The 20044-nt window shown below is 46.1% G+C and overlaps 1 protein-coding gene across 4 annotated transcripts; it reads left to right on the forward strand.

The window, feature by feature from the left end:
- Window positions 1-358: 358 nt before the first annotated feature.
- LOC123136905 (uncharacterized) lies at window positions 359-15332 on the forward strand. Of its 4 annotated transcripts, none has more exons than XM_044556406.1 (11): window positions 359-628; window positions 1507-1646; window positions 1950-2081; window positions 2164-2214; window positions 3098-3182; window positions 13370-13416; window positions 13540-13720; window positions 13807-14540; window positions 14619-14728; window positions 14806-14864; window positions 14942-15332. In XM_044556406.1, the coding sequence occupies exons 1-10, from the start codon at window positions 553-555 to the stop codon at window positions 14846-14848; spliced, it is 1599 nt and encodes a 532-aa protein (XP_044412341.1). In that variant the 5' UTR covers window positions 359-552; the 3' UTR covers window positions 14849-14864; window positions 14942-15332. The 4 variants fall into 4 exon arrangements, with proteins under 4 accessions (XP_044412341.1, XP_044412343.1, XP_044412340.1 ...); XM_044556408.1 differs by having other exon boundaries at window positions 13807-14459; XM_044556405.1 differs by having other exon boundaries at window positions 14619-14864.
- The last annotated feature ends 4712 nt before the right edge of the window (window positions 15333-20044 follow it).

Consider the following 20044-nt stretch of genomic DNA (forward strand, 5'->3'; position numbering starts at 1 on the left):
GGGCGCGCCTGGGGGTCCTGGCGCTCCCAGGTGGGTTGTGCCCACCTGGTGCACCTCCCTCTGGTATTATTTGCACCAGAAATTCAGAAATATTCATAAAAAAACCGTGTCAGGTTATCAGAGCATTCTGAAAACTTTTATTTTTGGGTCATTTTTTATTGCACGGAAAATTCAGAAAACAGACAAAGCATGGCATTTTATTTTATATTTAACTAACAAAAACAGAAAACAAAAGATAGGGACAGAAGTTGATGCTTACTAAATTCATCAACTTTATACCGCTCAAAAATAAATTTGTGCCGAAGCACACCAAACTTAAGCCGAATTTGGGCCTAATTTGCGCCGAATTTGGGCCGACGTCGGCGACCGGAGGGCGAACTTTAGGAGGTCGGCTGGAATCCGAGCCTCCCACGCTGAAATTACGGCCGGTTGGGCCGAAGCGGCGATATTTAAGTCCCTGGCCACCCGAAGGAACGGAGATGCTCCTACCTCTTTGACTCTTCACACCAGATCTGGAGGCGCCCTCGCGTCAATAGCCCCTCTCCGCACTCGATGGCCTCAGTTCCAGCCGCCGACGTCGACCAGGGACCGACGATGGACGGGACAGAAGTGGACGATAACCTCATGGGTTTGTTATCTCGTCACCAACCCTCTATTTCTGTCGTTGCGCCCGTCTAGGGTTTCGTTTTTCATTGGTTGATTGGTGTGTTGATTGCGGTGGGTTCGTGTGGGCTGGCCGTTTGTGATGGAGGTACGGTTTTGTAATCGCCCCTTTGTTGAGATCTAGACGAGAGACAATCATCCATGCTGATGTTTTTTAAGATTTTGGAACTAGAAAACGCTGCTGGGACGGACGATGTAATTGCTAAGCGTAGTTTTCACCATCTACATCAGGACGAGCTCCTTCCACTTGGAAGCTGTTGTGTTTTTATCTCCACCTAACTGTCCCAAACCATGTTTACCTGCGAAGGTGCATAAATTAGCACGTCTCACCTAGTGCAGAGTGCCTTGCCTAAACTAATTTACTAGGCATGTGTACTAAATCAGTGACACTTAATATGGAACGGAGGGAGCATACTGGTATGTACTAGTGCTGCTATTGAACCGAGCATAAAACCTAGTAAATTTGGTCATTTGAATATCGTAGCTGTTACTTTTTTACTGCTTTGCAGATTATTTTAAAAACATTTCCTGAGTGAAAATCTCATATTTTATTCGAATACTTCAAAGTATGTTGTCATGAGAGCTGACCGGGTGGTTTAACCGATGTTACGAACTGATTTCTAATAGACTAGAACTTTTGATGCAAGTAAATTGTAAGTTATGACAGTTTGATTCAGGAGGGCAATCTGCATTTTTCTAGTGTTTGCTGGTTGGTCTCCTGTTATGATTTTACTTTAAAGAACTAGCCACAGTGCTTCTTGTGTGTTCGGTTTGTTTGCCTGGGCAATGTCTAATGAGTTACAGTTTGTTGGCCTGGGTAATGTCTAATGAGTTATATTGCAGGGGCTGGGAACTCAGACATGGCTATAAAGATTGTCACTGAACCTTCTAAACTACCAAATAGCCTCCTCAAACCTTCACGTACCGATGCAATAGTAATTGGATTTGACTGTCAGGGTATTGATGGCATCAGTATCTTGCTGGTGAGCTGAACTGAAGCTTATTTGACATGATATATTTGGACATAAGCCACTCCAATGCAATATTTGTTCCTTAATCTGTATATACTCTTATCTTGTAGCAGCTTTATTCATTATGCTGGTCTTACTTGGCATTCTGTTCCTCTTTACTTTGAAGTGCCATATATCCATAGCTTAATTACCTGATTGTTGTTATTGTAATCTAAATAGCTGCTTGCACACAAGCTGATAATCAATGTATTTAATTTATCTTGTATTCTTAGAATTTTTTTTGTGATGTTGATTCTATATAATTTTAATTTCCAGCTTGCGTTGCCCGATGCTGTCTACTTAGTTGATGCTATTAAGGGTGGACAAGAGTTAGTTCAAGCTTGCAAGATTGCACTTGAATCGATTGCCATCACCAAAGTAATTCATGACTGCAGGCGTCACAGCAAGGTGTACTCTTTTGCTAGTGCCACTATTTAGTATTTGAAAAGATTGCACATTGACTAACTATGCGAGAGTTGTCATTTTGCAGACACTTTTTGATCAATATGGCATCAGACTTCGTAATGTGATGGACACCCAGGTAGCTTCTTATATTTTTTGCATAATAACAAGCTTCATAAACAAACCAGTAATGGCAGCAGTATGCCTGTAGAACATTGTCAATTCTGTAGGATTCGACCATTATCATCGGCTTAGGACAATTACGCTACGCTGTCCTCTATGTATCTAAAAGATCTTTGTACCAATGATTATTGTTGGAATTGAATCACTGAACTCCCCCTTCCTGAGATATGCGTCACACACTCCACACACACACACACACACACACACACTCCACACACACACACACAGAAGTGCTACTAGCAGTGAAGCTTTATTGATAGTATCTCATACACTCACAACAGTAGCACTGAAGCTTAGCTGAGTCCCCCCCCCCCCCCCCCCCCCGTCCTCCCACCCTCTCTCTGTTAGAGCTGAATCACTCAGCTCCTCTCTCACTCTCCGTCTTGTTTCTCACAGGCCCAACTACACAAGCTGTTTTGGTGACTTGCTGCCTCGCAGCCAAAGCCTTTTCTCCTGTTGATGCTCTACAAGCTTATCTTACAAAGATGGTATACATGCCTATTTATAGGCTACATGAACCGACCTTGACCAATACAGCTCAGAAGTAGCTATTCCTTGCATACTAAGCAAATGACTGGATTTGTACAACCAATGCAAACTCCAACTTTGCTTCTAATACTATTTGCTGCAACACTTCCTTACTAGGATAACTAGCAGTCAAACTTCTTTTACCTTTTACTGCTCTTACTGCCATGCAGCAGCTATGATATAGCTGGACTAGAAGCTTCATGCAAACTAGCATATCTACTCTCTGACGTGCATGCACATGTTTAAGACTATGACAAAATTAATTCTAACAATTATTACAAGGGAACCCTTATTATAATGTCTCTATGCAGGTTTTATATTCTGTATTGCAAGAGAGGAAATGGGAAAAGCCAGAACATGACCGCATATCTCTCTTTGCTATTCGTCGCTACCATGGTACTCAGTAGTTACTTTGCTAGTTTAAATTTTTGAGTTCTGTTGCTAGTTTAAACTGTTGAGTATCTATCATAATAATGCATAAACTGTGTCATCAGCTGGGCCCAGCTTGTCTGCACATAATAAGGGACAGTTCTTTTGCAACTTATAGGTGGCTTAATCGTGAAATTAAGCCAAGCTTGGGGGTGGGTTTAACTTCTAGCCACCACCACCTCTTTCACGATGGAAAAAGCTCGGGGTAGGGCAGCTCCTCGAGCAAGAGCCACTTAGAATGAAGGGTATATCGAATTGCCACTGAAGTTCACACACATATTACAGGGAAAATGCCACCATGTCAGCCTCCCATGATCCTACCATGAGTCGCCCAAAAAAATGATTTGTCGTTCTCTTTGTCTCGATGCATCGTGCCTCCCGGCTCTTGGATTTTCACTCAGCCGCCGCTGTCACCACCTATCCCTACGGCAACGTCGTCGCCGCTTGAAGCTCCGCCTTTGCCGGCACCCTTCGGTTGTCGGCAGAGGCAATTCGTCTAGCCACCAAGCATCTTGCTTCGGTTGCAAAGCTCCTCGTTTGGCCCCGTTGACCATGACACTCTCCGACGGTGACCCCTCTTCCTGTCCAATCGACACCATCGTCCTTCCGCTGCCACCATTGTTCGAGCTATCCTAAACTGATGCCACCATCCTTTGGGCTCTTAGATTGCCCACCGAGTAACAATTGCCCGACAACCTCATGGCGTGAGAGAGAGGTGTCCCGTAGGGCCCATGCACTGCTTATCCTCTTCTTCCTTATCCTGACGAAACACTTTCCAGCCGCACGTCTCCAACACAACACCCACCCTTCTCGTCTCTCTCTCCCTCTGGAATCCGGATCCCATTGGTCTCGCCACCGGACATTCTAGGCCACCATGGTTGGGGCGACGATTACTCCGGCGACGGGTGCTGCGGGGCTCTCCACTATGCGTGTGAGCTCATGCAAGAAAGGGTGGTGCCGGTGTTGCGAGATAGTGCTACAAGACACGCGTCAATGCCCACAGCCGTCGGAGTCGAAGAATCGTGGCGATACTGCGACAACGTGGACGAGCATGACGGGGCAGCGGCGAAAGCATCGAATGCTGCAAGGACACTCGCCGACCGAAGCACTAGTGCTGTGAGGCTGCTCGTCGGAAGCATCAATGCTGCGAGGTCGCTCGCCGACCGAAGTGCCAGTGCTGCAAGGTTGCTCGCTGGAAGCATAGGATGTTGCGAGGTCGCTCGCCGGCGGGAGCATTGGTGCTGCGAGGCCGCTCGTCGGGAAGCATCAGGATGATGTGAGGTCGACTATTGCGACGAGGGGTGGCAGCTGTGGTGGCTAGGGGTGAACAGGTTGCTATGACGAGGTGTCGAGATAGTGGTGACCGGCGACGAAGTCAGCTGCAGCAAGCGGTGGTGGTCGGCTATGAAACCGGCTGGAGCAATGTCGGTTGTTGCAGACGAGGGGGTGGTTGAACGATGAGCTGGCTTCAGCAACGTTGACTGCTCCGATGGTCATGGTCGTCGGCGTTGGCGAGCCGGCTACACCGACGAAGCGTGTGTGGTAGACGAGGTAGGGCGGAGCGCATGAGATGGAAGATGAGTTTTGAGGATCATCGACTCGTCCAACGGCTATAATGAGGCGGACCGGACGACGACATCGGACTCGGCTGATCATTTCCCCCCTACAGCCAGATGGCGCCTAGCCCTGGCTTTTTTCTCTTTGCCTATTTCAAATTCTGTTTTGGAGATGTGTATGAATTTGCTTGAGAAATTTCAGTTACATGTTAGGTCATGTGCACGTAGTTCTTGTAAATGTTGGTCATGCCCAAGTTTATACTTGTCGTTAAAGTGGATGAATGTTGCTAGCGAATGCATTTTGAAGTTTGTATGCGAGCATTGGCATTTTGATTGTTGTTTGATTTGGTCTTGCCAGCAATTTAAGAAGTTAGCAGAAAGAATACCTTCGCTAAATGGAAGTGAGTATGATGAAGTTGTCCAAGTTGCTACTGAAAACACAACAAAAGTTACATAATAGAGTTATGGGTCATACAGTTACTCCATTGCAATGAATAAGGTGCGCACCCATTCCAAATAAGGTTAGACAAAAAGAAGTGGATGGCTTGTCCTCAAGTGCTTATTTCCATCGCAACTTCTACACAAGTCATAGCAAAAGAATTTGCCATAGTATGGAACAAAATCATTAGTATAGAGATGTAGTTGGAGGCAACATAGATGAGATGCCATGCTGGGGTCTTGAGTCATGATTATTGGAGGCATCCCATCTGCACATTTTTTTTGCAAAATGTGCGACGACAGACAGCCAGAAGCGGTAGGCGCTTTATTATTATTAAGGTAGAGATAAACCCTAGCATATTTAAACAAAATAAGTTCTATCATGTGCTGAAAAAAATGGTTTCTTCAGTACTCTTATTCTCTAAAACTGCTCCTTTTTATAATTACCCCCCCCCTCTCATATATGTTGTGCACATACTCGAAATTTATTCTTCTATTTGGCACATATATCTGTTATGATTTGACAAGCAGACATTGAAACTAGATAGTTCATATATATACTCAACGTAATAAGTTATTTTGCAACCACATTTTTCTAGGTACCTTCATATTGATTTAACGATGCAAATACCGACATAAGAAAATCATGATATGAGTCATAGAACTACAAAAATACATTTATATGTATTTTTTTATGCCGTGTGTTTCAGGTTTGTAATTTCAAATCATGTTCTTTTATGGTAGATATACATTGCCTCATGTTATTCTTTACTTCCTTTGTAATACTAAAATTTACGGGATTTAAAAATATGGGTCTAGTGGTGTAGAAATAGGGTGGGTGTTGAATATCTGTTCTTCACCTTGGGTGATGAATAGTGTGGTAGTTGCCCTCGCCCCCCACTATGCGTAGGCGAGGTTTGGCTCTCACCTATGCCATGGCTGGTGCCTCACCTTCTTGGTCTTCCCTTTATTGGTATTGTGGTGGTTAGTACCCCCTACTCCACATAGGCGGGTTTGGCCTTCCATTTCGGCTAAGTGTCCAACCCCTTTCTTTGCCATCCCTGCCTTGTTGGTGGCGTCCACCTCTTGCCCAAGCCACGTCCTTGTCGTACTTGGTTTGGCAGGGACGGGTGGACCATGCCTCTGCATGGGTGAACACGTGGCGGCGTTGCGGTGGCGTCCATCTCCCAGTTTGCGGTGTTGAATTGCTTTGTCAGTGGGGATTGCCGAACCGGCAGTGTAGACTCTAGACTGGAGGGGAGGAAGGAAGGTGAGATTTGAGGCAAGGTGAAGTTGAGAGGCGTATGTGGTGGCGCTTATAAGAATGAGATGTGGCGATGAATGGGGGCGGTGGGAAATGGAGGTGCCGAGGGCAGAAAACGCGGTGGGAATCAGATCCGTATAGGCCGCGGAGCCATTGTTCTTGGGAGACAATGGCAATTTGATATGGATACTACATAGAGGGAAGGAAAATTCTTACTCTTTCACTTGGAATAATGAAAGATCAGTATCCTACCAAACACATAAGATGCCAATACCTCCAAGGAAGAGGGGAGAACTATGTTAACAATTTTCCACATCTTACATTATCCTCTCTTAGCTGACTGTGTTGCTCCTGCCGCTATTGTCTCTGGCTACTGCTTTGTCTAGTTGCCATGCTACTTCCAGCTGGTCATGCCTTGCACGCCTGCCATTAACATGCTCGCCCATTGGCTCTCTAGGTCAACGCCCGCTAGATCCTGTTCGCATGCAAGCCGCAAACAACCACCCCCATCCGACTGGATCGCAAAGCTCACTTGCTCACCCGTGTTGACCGTTGGCTGGTCTCCCTGCTTCGCCCCATCCACATGACGTTGGTCCAACTCCTGATAGGCCCGCTGGGCTAGGTCTGTTGTTCCTGTGCGAGCTGATTCCCTGCCTCGGTCGGTTTCTGTTGGCTGATAAGAGCATTGACTAGATTGATTAAAAAGAAGAAAAAATAGATGCCACATGGTGCTTGACGCATCGGTTCCTCTCAATCTGGTGTGATGTTTCTGTCGGATCCGCATCACTCTCTCTACCAGCGGACTACGGACCTTGTTTCTTACATTGGCCCTGTCTTGCTCATGCGTTGTTTGTTGGTGCTTGGTGCTTGTCCATCTGTGATGTCATCCCCTTTGATGTCTTCTGCATGCTGTGTTGGTTTCTCTATAAAACGACTTCTCTTATGACTTGTGCTTGTGGGGATGGTTGCTCTACACTGACTTTAAAAGATGGCCACTCTTGTGCGACTCTTCTCGCGGCCTCTGCACATGGACGTGGTGGTCGTGCTTCAGTCAAGCGCTTGGTGTTTGTATGCATGCGACCTCTTCCCCACCGGCCTCTATAGACGATACTAGTAATGCTACACCGTCTCCTCTTGCGGCTTCCATAGGTGGCGGCGGCTGCTCCACTTTTGGTGCTGCCACGTCTACTACTTCTGTCGGGTGCTTCACGTCTTAGGAGATTGCGTGACTTAGTGACCTGCTTATTGCCTCTAATTATCCTTATCGGGTGCATCTATGTTGACCTCTTTAGTTGAGCCCTTGACTGAGCAGGAGATTACGCAACTTTGATGCCTGGTAGCTACGTCCTCTGGTTCTCCACCGATTTGTTGTTGCTGGTCTGCTATACTCTTCTGGGATTGTGAGTCTGCCTTCTACACAGGCAGGTACATCTTTGTGGATTCTTGATACTTGAGCATCTTTTGATATGACTCATGATTCACCCACTTTGTCTCCTATTTGATCTATTGATTCTCCTATTCATGTTCTTACTGTTGATGGCACCTTACTCCTGGTAATTGGCCGACGCATTCTTAGCGGTTGGTCTTTTTCATGTTCTTGGTGTTGCTCATGCTCCTCGACTTACCATGCAACTCATTTTTGGTGGTCAGATTGTTGATGTAGTTGTCATGTCATTCTTGACTTTGGCTCATGTTCTGTTTTGGAACGTCAAAGTATGCTCTCCTTGGTGCTAGCCCTCGGCGTCATGACTCCCAGAGCCTCTGGGAGTAAAGCTTTACTGGCTTCACCTTCTCTTCACTGTCATTGCCACCAGTCTCCTCGCCTCTGTTGCCTTGTTTATCATCGCCTTGGTCACTTGTGGCTTGTTTATCATCGCCTTGGTCACTTGTGGCTCTCGTCTCTCATCCTTGGTTCGATATGGTCTTCTTGGAATCTTCTTCAGCGGTGTGTCTTTAGACTGTCAGGATTGTTGGCTTGGTAAACAGGTCCAGTTACCTTCTCCTTATAGCGAGATTGTGTCTTAGTGTCCTTTCTACCTTGTTCACTTTGATGTCTGGGGTCCAGCTACCTTTGCCTTGAAAAGAGGTCATTGCTACTATATTATCTCTACGGATAATTTTTCCCAACACATGGATATATTTTATGTTTCTCGTAGTGAGGTCTTATCTATATAGTACAAGTGTGTTGCTCCCATGGTTCACACTTAGTTCTCTACGCCTATTCGTGTGTTTCGTGCATACTTTGTTGGAGAGTATATCTCCAAGATGTTGTGTGGAGTCTTTGTTGAGTTGGGTACGCTCGCTTAGTTCTCTTGCCATTTTGCCCATGCTCATAATGGTGTGGCTGAGCTCAGTAATCTTTATCTTGAGATATCATGTACGTTGATGACCCTGGATGGGGAGAGGAGGAGACCCTGGGCCGGGAGGGAGAATGACAACAGGAGGTGCGCGAGGAAGACGACGCACTGGGAGTCAGGAGTAGGAGGAGGACATCAAAGGCAGTGTCCCCTTTCTTTCTCTTTGTTTTACCCACCTGATCCGACAGATGCTGCGCGCGGGCGGCTTGCCTCCCCGTCTCGTGATTTCGTGAATTGAAGGCGACGCTCGCTCGCTCGCTGGCTCCTCGCTCATGCGTGGACTGTGACAGTGTCGTCCAACCGTCCCTCGCCTCCTCGCTCGGTGTGGGTAATTATGATGGTGTCCATTCCTCGCGGCGCGCCACGACCGCTACTGGATAAGGGAAGGCCGGGAAGGGAAGGGAAGCCAAGTCGTCGTCTAAACTATGGTGGTTGATGGAACGGAGGTGATGGAGGTGGAGCCATTTCTTCCTTTCTTTCCTCGCTTTGCCCATGCCCGCCTGACGTTTGGGCTGAGGCAGTCTCCACTTCCACCTATATCATCAACCCTCAACCATCCATTGCTCTAAAGGGTGGCGTTTCTTTTGAGCGTCTTTTTGATCGTTCACTTGATTATCCAGTGCTTCGTTTATTTGTGTTTGCTATGTCCTTGCCCCATGTGAACGGACCAAACTGACCGTCAGTCTATTGAGTGTCTTCTACCCGCGTATCGTCGTTGGAATCCCAGTCGGCCGTCTGATGTGTATTTCTCGGGATGTGACTTGATGAGTCTTGTCCCTTCTACCCACGTCCATCTTCCTCACCTATTCAATGGAGGATCTCTCTTAACTCACTTTTCCTGACACATCCCCCACTTTGACCCACCGTCTCACTCTTCACCCACCGATTGCAGATTTGACACCTCTATCTCTTATGGTTTCTTCGCCTTGTTCGTCACCTGAGGCTACCTCACACTGTTCATCCTCTCATATGCCATAGGATTCCACACCTTCATTCCTGGTCGCTTCCTCGTCTCCATCACTCAAGTCAATTCTGGTGATTCCGCCTCGCATTCTTCTTTGCTTTTCACTTTTATACTCGTCATACACATGTTGTGGATGAGTCTAAGATACACCATCTCTTTTTGATGTGCCATCTTCCTCTCCGCCTACTTATGGTTTACGTGCTTGTTTGCGTGTTCGTGCTTTTGTTCTTGAGCCGATTTCTTATCGTGATGTTGTTGTTCATCCCGAATGGCAGCTTGTAGTGGCCGAGGAGATTGCTGCTCTCGAGCGCACCGACACGCAGGATCTTGTTTCTCTTCCTCCATGTGTTCATCCTGTCACTTGTAAGTGGTTCTACAAGGTTGAGACTTGCGCCGATGGTTCTCTTGAGCACTACAAAGCTCGTCTAATGGCTCATGGCTTTCAACGGGAGCATGGTATGTGACTATGACGAGACTTTAGGGCCTGTAGCCATATGACCACTGTTCGCACAGTTCTTGCTGTGGCCTCTGCTCGCCTGGTCTGGCTCTCAACTTGGTGTTCATAATGCCTTCCTTAATGGTGAGTTGTGTGAGGAGGTTTACATGCAGCCATCGCCCGGGTATTCCGTTCCATATGGCATTGTATGCCGTCTTTGTCTCTCTCTATGGCCTTAAGCAAGCCCCTCGTGCTTGTTTTGAGCATTTCGCCTCTGTGGTGACTGCCGCTAGTTTTTCGGCAAGCGCTCCTGATTCTGCGATGTTTGTCCACCATTCTTCTCGTAGCCGACTCTTCTTCTATATTTGATGACATGATCATCAGTGGCGACGACCCCGAGTACATTCTTTGTTAAGGTATGTCTTAGCAATTTCTTATTTCTTAATGGTGAGTTGTGTGAGGAGGTTTACATGCAGCCATCGCCCGGGTATTTCGTTCCATATGGCAAGGTATGCCGTCGTTGTCGCTCTCTATGGCCTTAAGCAAGCCCTTAATGCTTGTTTTGAGCATTTCGCCTCTGTGGTGACTGCCGCTAGTTTTTCGAGTGCTCCTGATTCTGCGATTTTTTGTCCACCATTCTTCTCGTGGCCGGACTCTTCTTCTATATTTAATGACATGATCATCAGTGTCGTCGACACTGAGTACATTCTTTGTTAAGGTATGTCTTAGCAGTTTCTTATATCTTGTCTTGGCCCATTTCGCTACTTAATCGGGATTGAGGTTTCCTCTACCTTTGTTGCCTTTTTTAATTTCTCAAGGACAGTATATCTAGTATCTCTTTGCTCGTGGTGCTCTTACTATTAAGAGCGTGCACTATTGAGACTCCCATGGAGCTCAATATTCATCTCTGTGCTTCTGATGGTGACCCCTTGTTTGATCCGAGACATTATCATCATCTTGTTGGTAGCCTTGTGTATCTAGCTGTCACTTGTCCGGATATCTCCTAACATGTCTGTATCTGGAGTCATTTTGTTTCTATCCCCTCTTTGGTTCACTATAGCCACCTTCGTGCCCTCCGATACCCCTTTGTAGCACGGTCTCTCACCATCTTTTCTTACCTTGCTCCAGTTCGTTCCAGCTTCAGGCCTATTTGGATGCTATGTGGGCTAGTGATCCTTCAAATCGCCATTTACTTTTTGCTTACTGTGTTTTTCTTGGAGGTTCTCTCATTGCCTGGAAGACGAAGTGACATACTGTAGTATCCCGTTCGAGTGGAGAGGTTGAGTTGCAAACTATGGCTCTTGTGACTTGCTTACTGTGGTTACTTCAGGATTGGCCAACAATACAGGTGCTGTCAGTATTGGGCATGACCCTATCAAGCATGAGCTCACCAAGCATATTGGTGATAATGCTTCTTTTGTGTGCGCTGTTGTGCAGGATCAGGTTACTGTTCCTCATCATGTGCCTTCCGAGTTGCAGTTGGTAGATTTCTTTACCTCCCATGCTAGAGCGCAGCATGGATTTTATCTCTCCAAACTAGTGTTGCGGATCCACCCTGATTTTGAAGGGGGGTGTTAAATTATGTCCCATGCATAGCCTGTATGTTTTCCCAAGTGTATGAGGGGTTTCCTGCATATTTACCACCTGTACATGTAATATATTGGCCATTTGCTCCAGGGAATACAAGTTGCATATTTCCTAACACTTTCAACACTTGTGTCATACGCTTTGTAGCAATAAGGTAGAGTCGCTCCTCCAAAACCTTGTGCTGATTCAGTCATTGCTCCAAATTGCTAAAAAAAGCAGAGTTCTTGTTTCACAAAACAGTGGGGAAGTGGAGTTTTTTTTTGGGTGTGGATCACAGCAGAGTGTTAGGAGGGATGGTGTAATTCCCCATTTATAGTAGTTGATTTCTGTGCTTGTTTTAACCAGCATTGTGTTGTCATCTTGTTTTGGCTGTCCATATCTGATGCATAGGTGAACGGCGACTACTGATCTAAAAAGCACGGACACGGGGACGGAAAGACGGGGATACACATACGGGATACGGCATTTTTCAGAAACCCATTTGGTGTCTCTTTTATCAAGTGATTGATTGATCCTCATCCCCCCATGCCATGTTGTCATTGCAAGCTGCATCCTTCTTGCAAAACACATCAAACACAAACAGTAAAGAAGATTAGAAGACAAGACATAATTAAAGACAATACAAGCATGAGCAGCAGCAGCAGCAGCAGCATAAGCGGCAGCACAAGCAAGCAGCAAGCCAGCAAGCAACATCCAGCAGCATAAGCAAATCTGAAGAATAAAAGAGAAAGAGGTTGAGAAAAGAGGAGAGGGGAGAGGCTGCTGGAAGTGCCGAGGCTGGTGGTAGCGCCAGCGGCGGCGGAGGCGACGAGTCCAGGCAGCGGCGGCAGCGGCGACAACGAGTCCAGGTGGCAGCGGCTTCGATCCAGGAGGTTGGCGGTGCGTTCCAGTGCGACCTGGGAGGCTGGGCTGGAGCACCTCGTCCTTGAGACGAGAGCGTGCGGGAGTTCCTGCAAAATAGCTTAGGTATACTGGGTTGGGCCAAGGGTGTTTTGGGCCAGGCCGTGTCCCAAACATATCCCGTACGTGTCCCGGCGTATCCCTGTGTTTTCTTCTTTTATTTTTTAAAAATCGAAATTCGGGGGATACTGCAAAGTTGGCATCCCGGCGTGTCCTTGTATCCCGCCGTATCAGAACGACAGTTCAGCACTTCGCTCCTGGTTACTTTTGATTTTTGTTTTAAGATACTCCCTCCTTCCATCTATAGAGGGCCTAATGCGTTTTTCAAGACCGCCTTTGACTATTCACAAGATTAATAGTACGTGAGATGTATAATGTGAAAATTATATCATTGGAAGCTCCTTTCACATACGAATTTGACGGTATGCTTTGTGTAAGTTGCATGTCATATATTATTGCTCTAACACTTGGTCTTATTGCTCTAACACTTGGTCAAAGTTAGCCTCGAAAAACGCATTAGGCCTTATATAGATGGAAGGAGGGAGTAACGTCTTGTGTGACTAGTCTACAGTGTGCTGCTTGTGTCAACAACATAGTTGAATTAATGCTCTCATCCTTGCACCATATAATATTTGACTGTTGCTTTATGTAGAAATGACATGTGCTGCAGAACAAAGGCTCAAAATGCTGCCTTGTCAGGTTAGTTTAGCACATTATTTGCTTATTATAAGTTCTGCAATATTTTGGTGTGTGTGGTTTTGGGAGTAATATTTGACAATTGCTGAGCTTCTGAATGATTTTGCAAATTTGACGAATTTTCAGGAATGGGCGAGAAGGCCCTTATCTAAAGTCATGATCGAAATGGCTAGGGATTACGTGTGCTTCCTTCCTGCTTTACATGCTATAATAATAAAGAACTTAAGCAAGTCATCTTTATGGCAAGTGGCAGTTCAAAGTGATGAACTTTCAAGACATTATTATTCGCCAATTTCTGTCATGTTTGGTTAGTATTTTTATGACTAATATCATATGTGTAATTCTGTTTTTATTCCTGGTTTTTATTCAAATATATGGCTTTTTGTGTTGTAGGGCCTGGATCATGTCTTAATGATGAACCGGTAGAGGCATATACAAATCGGTGTGCTACTACATTGTGTTACACCATCGATACTGAGCTTGAAATTCTTGTTGCCACAGATGACGGAAGATTCCTATTGGCCGGATTTTTTAAATACCTAATTAGTATGCTGCTTAAAAGAAAGAGCTGGAAAGCCTGTTTTCAGTTGCAAAACCTTGTCATTCGAAATAAGGAATTCATAATCTCGATTCCGCCTACTCACGAAGCCAGTTTGAAGAATGCATTCCTTGATCTGCAGAGAATGCTGAGCCTTCTCCTTCCTTATTTCTTAAGAAATAACAGATATGCAAATTACATCTCTAGCCTCATTACGGTCATTGATAAATATTCAATTGAAATTGATGATTCTGATTTGGTGAAATTTCTTTCGGAATTACTTGGTCACATGTCATTTAATTCACCAGTTGACAATTCAAGCCTACTTTTTCATCTGATCACCATATATAATAATATGCTGCCGGAAGCCGATAAGATTATTTTTGAGCATGCTGTGAACAGAGCCCAGTTTTTTGATGAATCTGGTCAACAAATTGATTGGAGAGAAATGGCATGGCGAAAGGCTTTATTGATTAGTGATAATGTTTCCACCACTCCAGTGAGAAAGGTTCATACTTTCTTTGCAGACTCGATGTTATGTCCTGTTTTTAACAGGCACTTTAAAGAGCATGTGGCTGAATCAGCATCTGTAAGAATTTTAGTCTTTACTATTTTCTGTTATATGACATTGTAAAGATGATGAAAACTAGTGTTGGATTTAAAACAGGCAATTCAAACACCTGAAGAATTGGACATCTTTGGACACTTCTATGGAAATTTTACGGCTCAAGCTGTGATGGCAATCTTTATGGCATTCAATCCTGGCGACAACAAGGAGTACACACATATGGACATACTTTGTTCTTTTCTTTTCTGTTTTGATAGATATTTCACTTGGATGTTATGTTCTGTAGGATTGATAATCTTCGTGATAATCTTCGCAGATGTAGAATCTAGAATGTGAAAAATCCTGGTATGTATTTAGACCTTTAAGTCTGAATCATTTGGTGGTGGCGTATACTCGTATTACTGATTTGTCCATTTGTGCAGGCCAAGGCAGTATGTTTTGGGAAGTTCAAGGTCAAGAAATCCTCTTAATAGGGATCATGACCCTTTTTCGATGGAAGAGCGAGTTGGTGATGCTGATGGTTTTTCTTCCCTAGATTCAATGGAGGATGATTTTGGTTAAAGATATTTGGCTGAGGAAGCTGTTAGTTTTCAGACAGTGAAATATTGCTATTTGTGGATAAGCTCGCCAGCTATAGCAATTATTGTTGCACTGATTTGCTATTTTTGGTGCTAAATTTGACAGTCTTATTTGCCCATCTTCGATTGAAGTATGTGCTGTGATCTGATGCAGCTATTTTTGAATTCTTATATTCTGTACTGTTTTTCATGACTGGCAATTTAAATTAGTGTGATCCGATGCAGTTATTTTTTATTTTCTATTGTTACATTCTATTTTGCTGTTTGTGGCAATTTTGATTTGGTGTTCATGTTCGTATGAATGCTTAGGGCAGCTCTTTCTATATGATAGCCCATATAGTGAAATACTAGTATAGATTATGGTAGGCTAGGATTTGTTAAGATTGTATTCTTTATTATATGATTCGTACCGTATCTCTGGGAGCCCGAAGTCTTATTCTCTACATCCACCGCATTATGCCAATCTACCTCTTTATTCCCTCCACATGTATTAGACTTAGCTGTCCTGAGCCCTAGCCACTGCCGTTTCTTCCGCACTGCGTCGCCCCGGGGTGGTCGATCTCCATGATCTTCACCGAGGGCCGCCCAACCTGTATCTAGGGTTTGTCCGCTGATCATATTGATTGGCTGCCAGAGTCTTTTTCCTGATCCATTTATTGGGGTTTCTCTCTCAGCATCTACAACCGCCGCCGCCGTCAACTGATGGCCAAAGCAGGAGCACTGTTTACCTTGTTTTAGTTATCGACCCATGCCGAAGTAAAAGCTCGAGATAGGGGAATGGTTGCAGGAGTTTTGGCAGTGAGGTGAGGCTGGCTATATAGAAAAAAGTTCATTGTATATTAGAAAAAAATTCACAAATGTGAAACAAAAGATCCTCTATAATGTATAATGAATTACAAAAAAGTTTAGCAAAAAATGTATAATGGAAATGAATAAAAGTAGGAAAGCACAACAAAACCGTTCCAGCAAAAAAAAAAAGAAGTCAAACCAATAACAAAGCACGTCAAGCGCAGGTGGTCGATTGGTTAATGTAGCAAACATTGATCGCCTGTTCGAATCACGGTGCATACACACGCTGTTCTTTTGTGTCTTTAAAATAGAAAAAAAGACTGTGGCCAGCCCAGCTTGGACAAGGGGATGTGCGCCCTATACGCCCATTTCCCTGTGATAATAAAGCATGAATTGAGTCTTCGAATTCACCGTCACAATACGCTTTCAGTTTAAATTTAAACATATACGTGAGATGGTACTAATATACCCTGTTTGCATTATCCGTTCCCGAAGAAAACGCCGATCGTTTCTCGATCAAACGCTTAAAAAGAATCTCAATCGATCGATGCGTTCCCGGAAGAAAAAAATGCCGATTGTTTCCTAGCGCACGTACACATATTCCACCGGTCAATTCAGTGGCAAATATCGATCGATCTTCACCGGGATCGTTTTTTTTCATGGTTCACCAGGATCGATCTCCCAGGCTCCCAGCAGCCACCTAGCGCACGTAGGAGTACAACATATCCCACGAAAAGATCTTTGGCACGTACTACTATGTTTTTCCTTTTGAGAAACAATCGTACTACACCTCGATGGATTTTTTTAGTAACCTATACAACTGGATGGATGGCTGGTTACTTTCGCTGGCGTCATCAGTTTAAATCAGTTTAAATGATCCGACCACACTAATTGTTCTAACTAAGCCAGCGACGAGAGTCGAGCCTCGAGCGCAATGCGCCATTGACCGAGTCTAGCCGGGCGGCCAGCCGGACGACGTGGACGGAGACCAAGCAAACATACGCACGACGATGCGTACGCCCTTCACCGCTCCATGCATTACAGCCTCCATGTGACCACGTGCTCAGCGTCGAGCGGCCCCGCGATAGTACGCGGCAAGGTTGCAAGACAGACATGAAGAGAAAGAGGCTAGCAAATACAAACGGCAGAGGTATATATTTAAAAAAGATCATACTACAGAACAATCCTCTGCAAGTTCGACAACAATATCTACCTTGATTCTCAGCCATGCCTAGATGATCAGCCCTTAAAAAAATCATTTTCACGAGTAGTCTGTTGCACACATAATATGAGTAATCGTAAGTTTTTTTTAATATTAATATAATAGAAAAGAATGGCACAGTCTACTGGATTTGTTTTCTGTCGATTTGCTCCTAGCCGTTGGATGAAAAGGAACCGTCAGATCTTCCTATCTACCTCTTGAAAAATTTGTTCATCGTCTTCCTCCCCACGACCTTGATGTGAACCACCTGCCTCCGCCGGCACGGCCGGCCGCGCTCCCACGACCGCCTCACCCTCCCCCCACCACCGAGTTTGCCGCTGCCCCCACCCATCCCTCCAAAGCCGGTGAAGTACCCAGTTCTCCAGCTACTTGCACCCCCTGCATCCTAAGATAGACAGAGAAGGTTGGGCTTCCCCCTGCACCCTAAGATAGACAAGATAAAACCTACTGTCGGCGGCCTCAGTGCTTCGCAGTTGCTGCTTCCTTCTCCATCGAATCGTCTAACCCAAATTCAAATTACAGGCAACTGTGGTCCAACAAAATTGATAATAGAAATTGTAAGTTTCATGCCATCAAAGACGAAGATGGTTGGCAACCTTGTCTCTGAGCAAGGGTTGTAGTTGATTGATTCATGTCCATGCTCTCTATTTTCTCCCGTTAAAACGCACAGGTATATGTGCTAGTTAACCCTATGTCGGGCGCTAAGGGTGCCATATAGGGCCATATAGGATTTGCTGGTCTGGTTGGGCTTGGTAGAAGCTATCAAAGGCGTCATCCGTTGCTTTTTTCCATAATTACATATACCAAGTAAAGCGAAAAGCTATCCCTTGAAAAACAAAGTCAAGCGAAAAGCTCACAAATAGACCTGGCCATGGGAAACCCGCCCCGACCCGACCCAGCTCGAAATAGCCCGACCCAGCCCGGCCCGGTCTTGCCCGCGTGCCGGTCCTAGGCCTAGTTTTTGAGCCCGACTGCTAGGTCGGGCCGGGCTTGGGCTTGCAATTTATGCGTTTGAAGGAAGGGGCATGGTTTGAGGCCCGACGGGCTTTTCCACTCATGGGCCGGGCTTGGACCTGCAAACTAGGCCCGATGGCCGGGCCGGGCCTTGGTTTTCTACTGCGGGCTTATGTAGGCCCGGCCGGACTTGAGTTATGGCCTGATATACTCACAAACCCTCCAACTAAAAAAGGGTTCTCAAACCCTAACGGAGAGACCTCTCGGTTAGAGCATCTCCACTCGCGGCCCCAACACGCCCCCCAGGACGCGATTTTTTTCGCCGGCACCGAAGAAAACCCTAGTCGCCCCCCAAGACACCGAATTTCGCCGGTTCAGCCCATTTTTTGGCCCGGCGATCGCATGGCGAACCCAGCGCACTGGGGGCGCTCCCGCGGGAAGAAAACTGAAGCGTGGGCCACCATTGTCACGCGAAAAACGACTTTCCCCGCCCAGATTCGCCCCCGCGCGCTGTAGGACAACACTTGCCCTTTCACCGCCGTGCCGATCCCGGCGTCACCCACCTGCCCACAGCCGCTGATCCACCACTAAAAAGGCCATTCCCCCGCCGGAAAGAGAGGGTTTTGCCGCGACAGCCTTCATCCCGCTCTTTGGCGAGCTTTGTAGCGCTCCGGCCACGCAGGCGGGGGATACCGGCGGCTGCGCACCTACCACGCCCGCCAGGTGTTCGGCGATGGACTCCGACGAGGAGGAGGCGTTTGCGGCGCTGTTGGAGGAGGAAGCCGAGGCTGACACACAGGACAAAGAGCACCTCATGATCCTCGCCGCTCTGGTCAGCCTGTTCACAAGCAATTCAAAGGCGCGGTGAGGTGGATCGGTGCCAGACCGCCATAAGAGCAAGCGGAGGCATCAACTAGAGGGCTATTGCTTTCTCTACACCGACTACTGCGCCGACACTCCACTACACGACGAGAAAGTATTTTGGCGTCGTTATTGGATGTGACGCCCCCGATTCAATCGTACACTAATTAATCATACACGCAAATGTGTACGATCAAGATCAAGGACTCACGGGAAGATATCACAACACAACTCTAGACACAAATAAAATAATACAAGCTTTATATTACAAGCCAGGGGCCTCGAGGGCTTGAATACATAAGCTCGAATACACAAGAGTCAGTGGAAGCAATAATATCTGAGTACAAACATAATTTAAACAAGTTTGCCTTAAGAAGGCTAGCACAAAAGTAGCAACGATAAAAAAGGCAAGGCCTCCTGCATGGGACCTCCTAACTACTCCTCTAAGTTGAACTCCACGTAGAATCATCCGCGGGATCCTCTGGCTCCTGAACTCCATCATATGATCGCAATAACCGGGAAAAGGGGAAAAAGAAGTAGCAAAGCAACCATGAGTACTCATCCAAAGTACTCGCAAGCAAGGATGTACAGTACATATGCATCGGTATCAATGAAATGGGTAGTATCTGTGGATTGAACTGCAGAATGCCAGAATAAGAGGGGCATGGCTAGGCCTATCAAAGACTACGCTTCTCGCAGCCTCCATCTTGAAGCATGTAGAAGAGAGTAGTTGCATCTGGAACTTGTAAGATGTGTGTTTTGTTAAGTATCCAATTCTAGTTGTCATAAGGTCAAGGTACAACTCCGGGTCATCCTTTTACAAAGGGACACGGCTATTCGAATAGATAAACTTCCCTGCAGGGGTGCACCACATAACCCAACACGCTCGATCCCTCTGGCCGGGCACACTTTCCCGGGTTAAACCCGGCCTCGGGAGATCAACGCGTCGCAGCCCTACCTAGGCTCAACAGAAAGGTCAGCACGCCTATCTAAATCCTAAGCGCGCAGGGGTCTGGGCCCATCGCCCATTGCAGACCTGCACGTTGCGTACGCGGCCGATGAGCAGACCTATGAACCTCCATTACAAAGGAAGTTGCGTTACGCGGTCCAACCCGGCGCGC

This window comes from Triticum aestivum, chromosome 6B (genome assembly GCF_018294505.1).
Source record: "Triticum aestivum cultivar Chinese Spring chromosome 6B, IWGSC CS RefSeq v2.1, whole genome shotgun sequence".
NCBI classification, from domain to species: Eukaryota; Viridiplantae; Streptophyta; class Magnoliopsida; order Poales; family Poaceae; genus Triticum; species Triticum aestivum.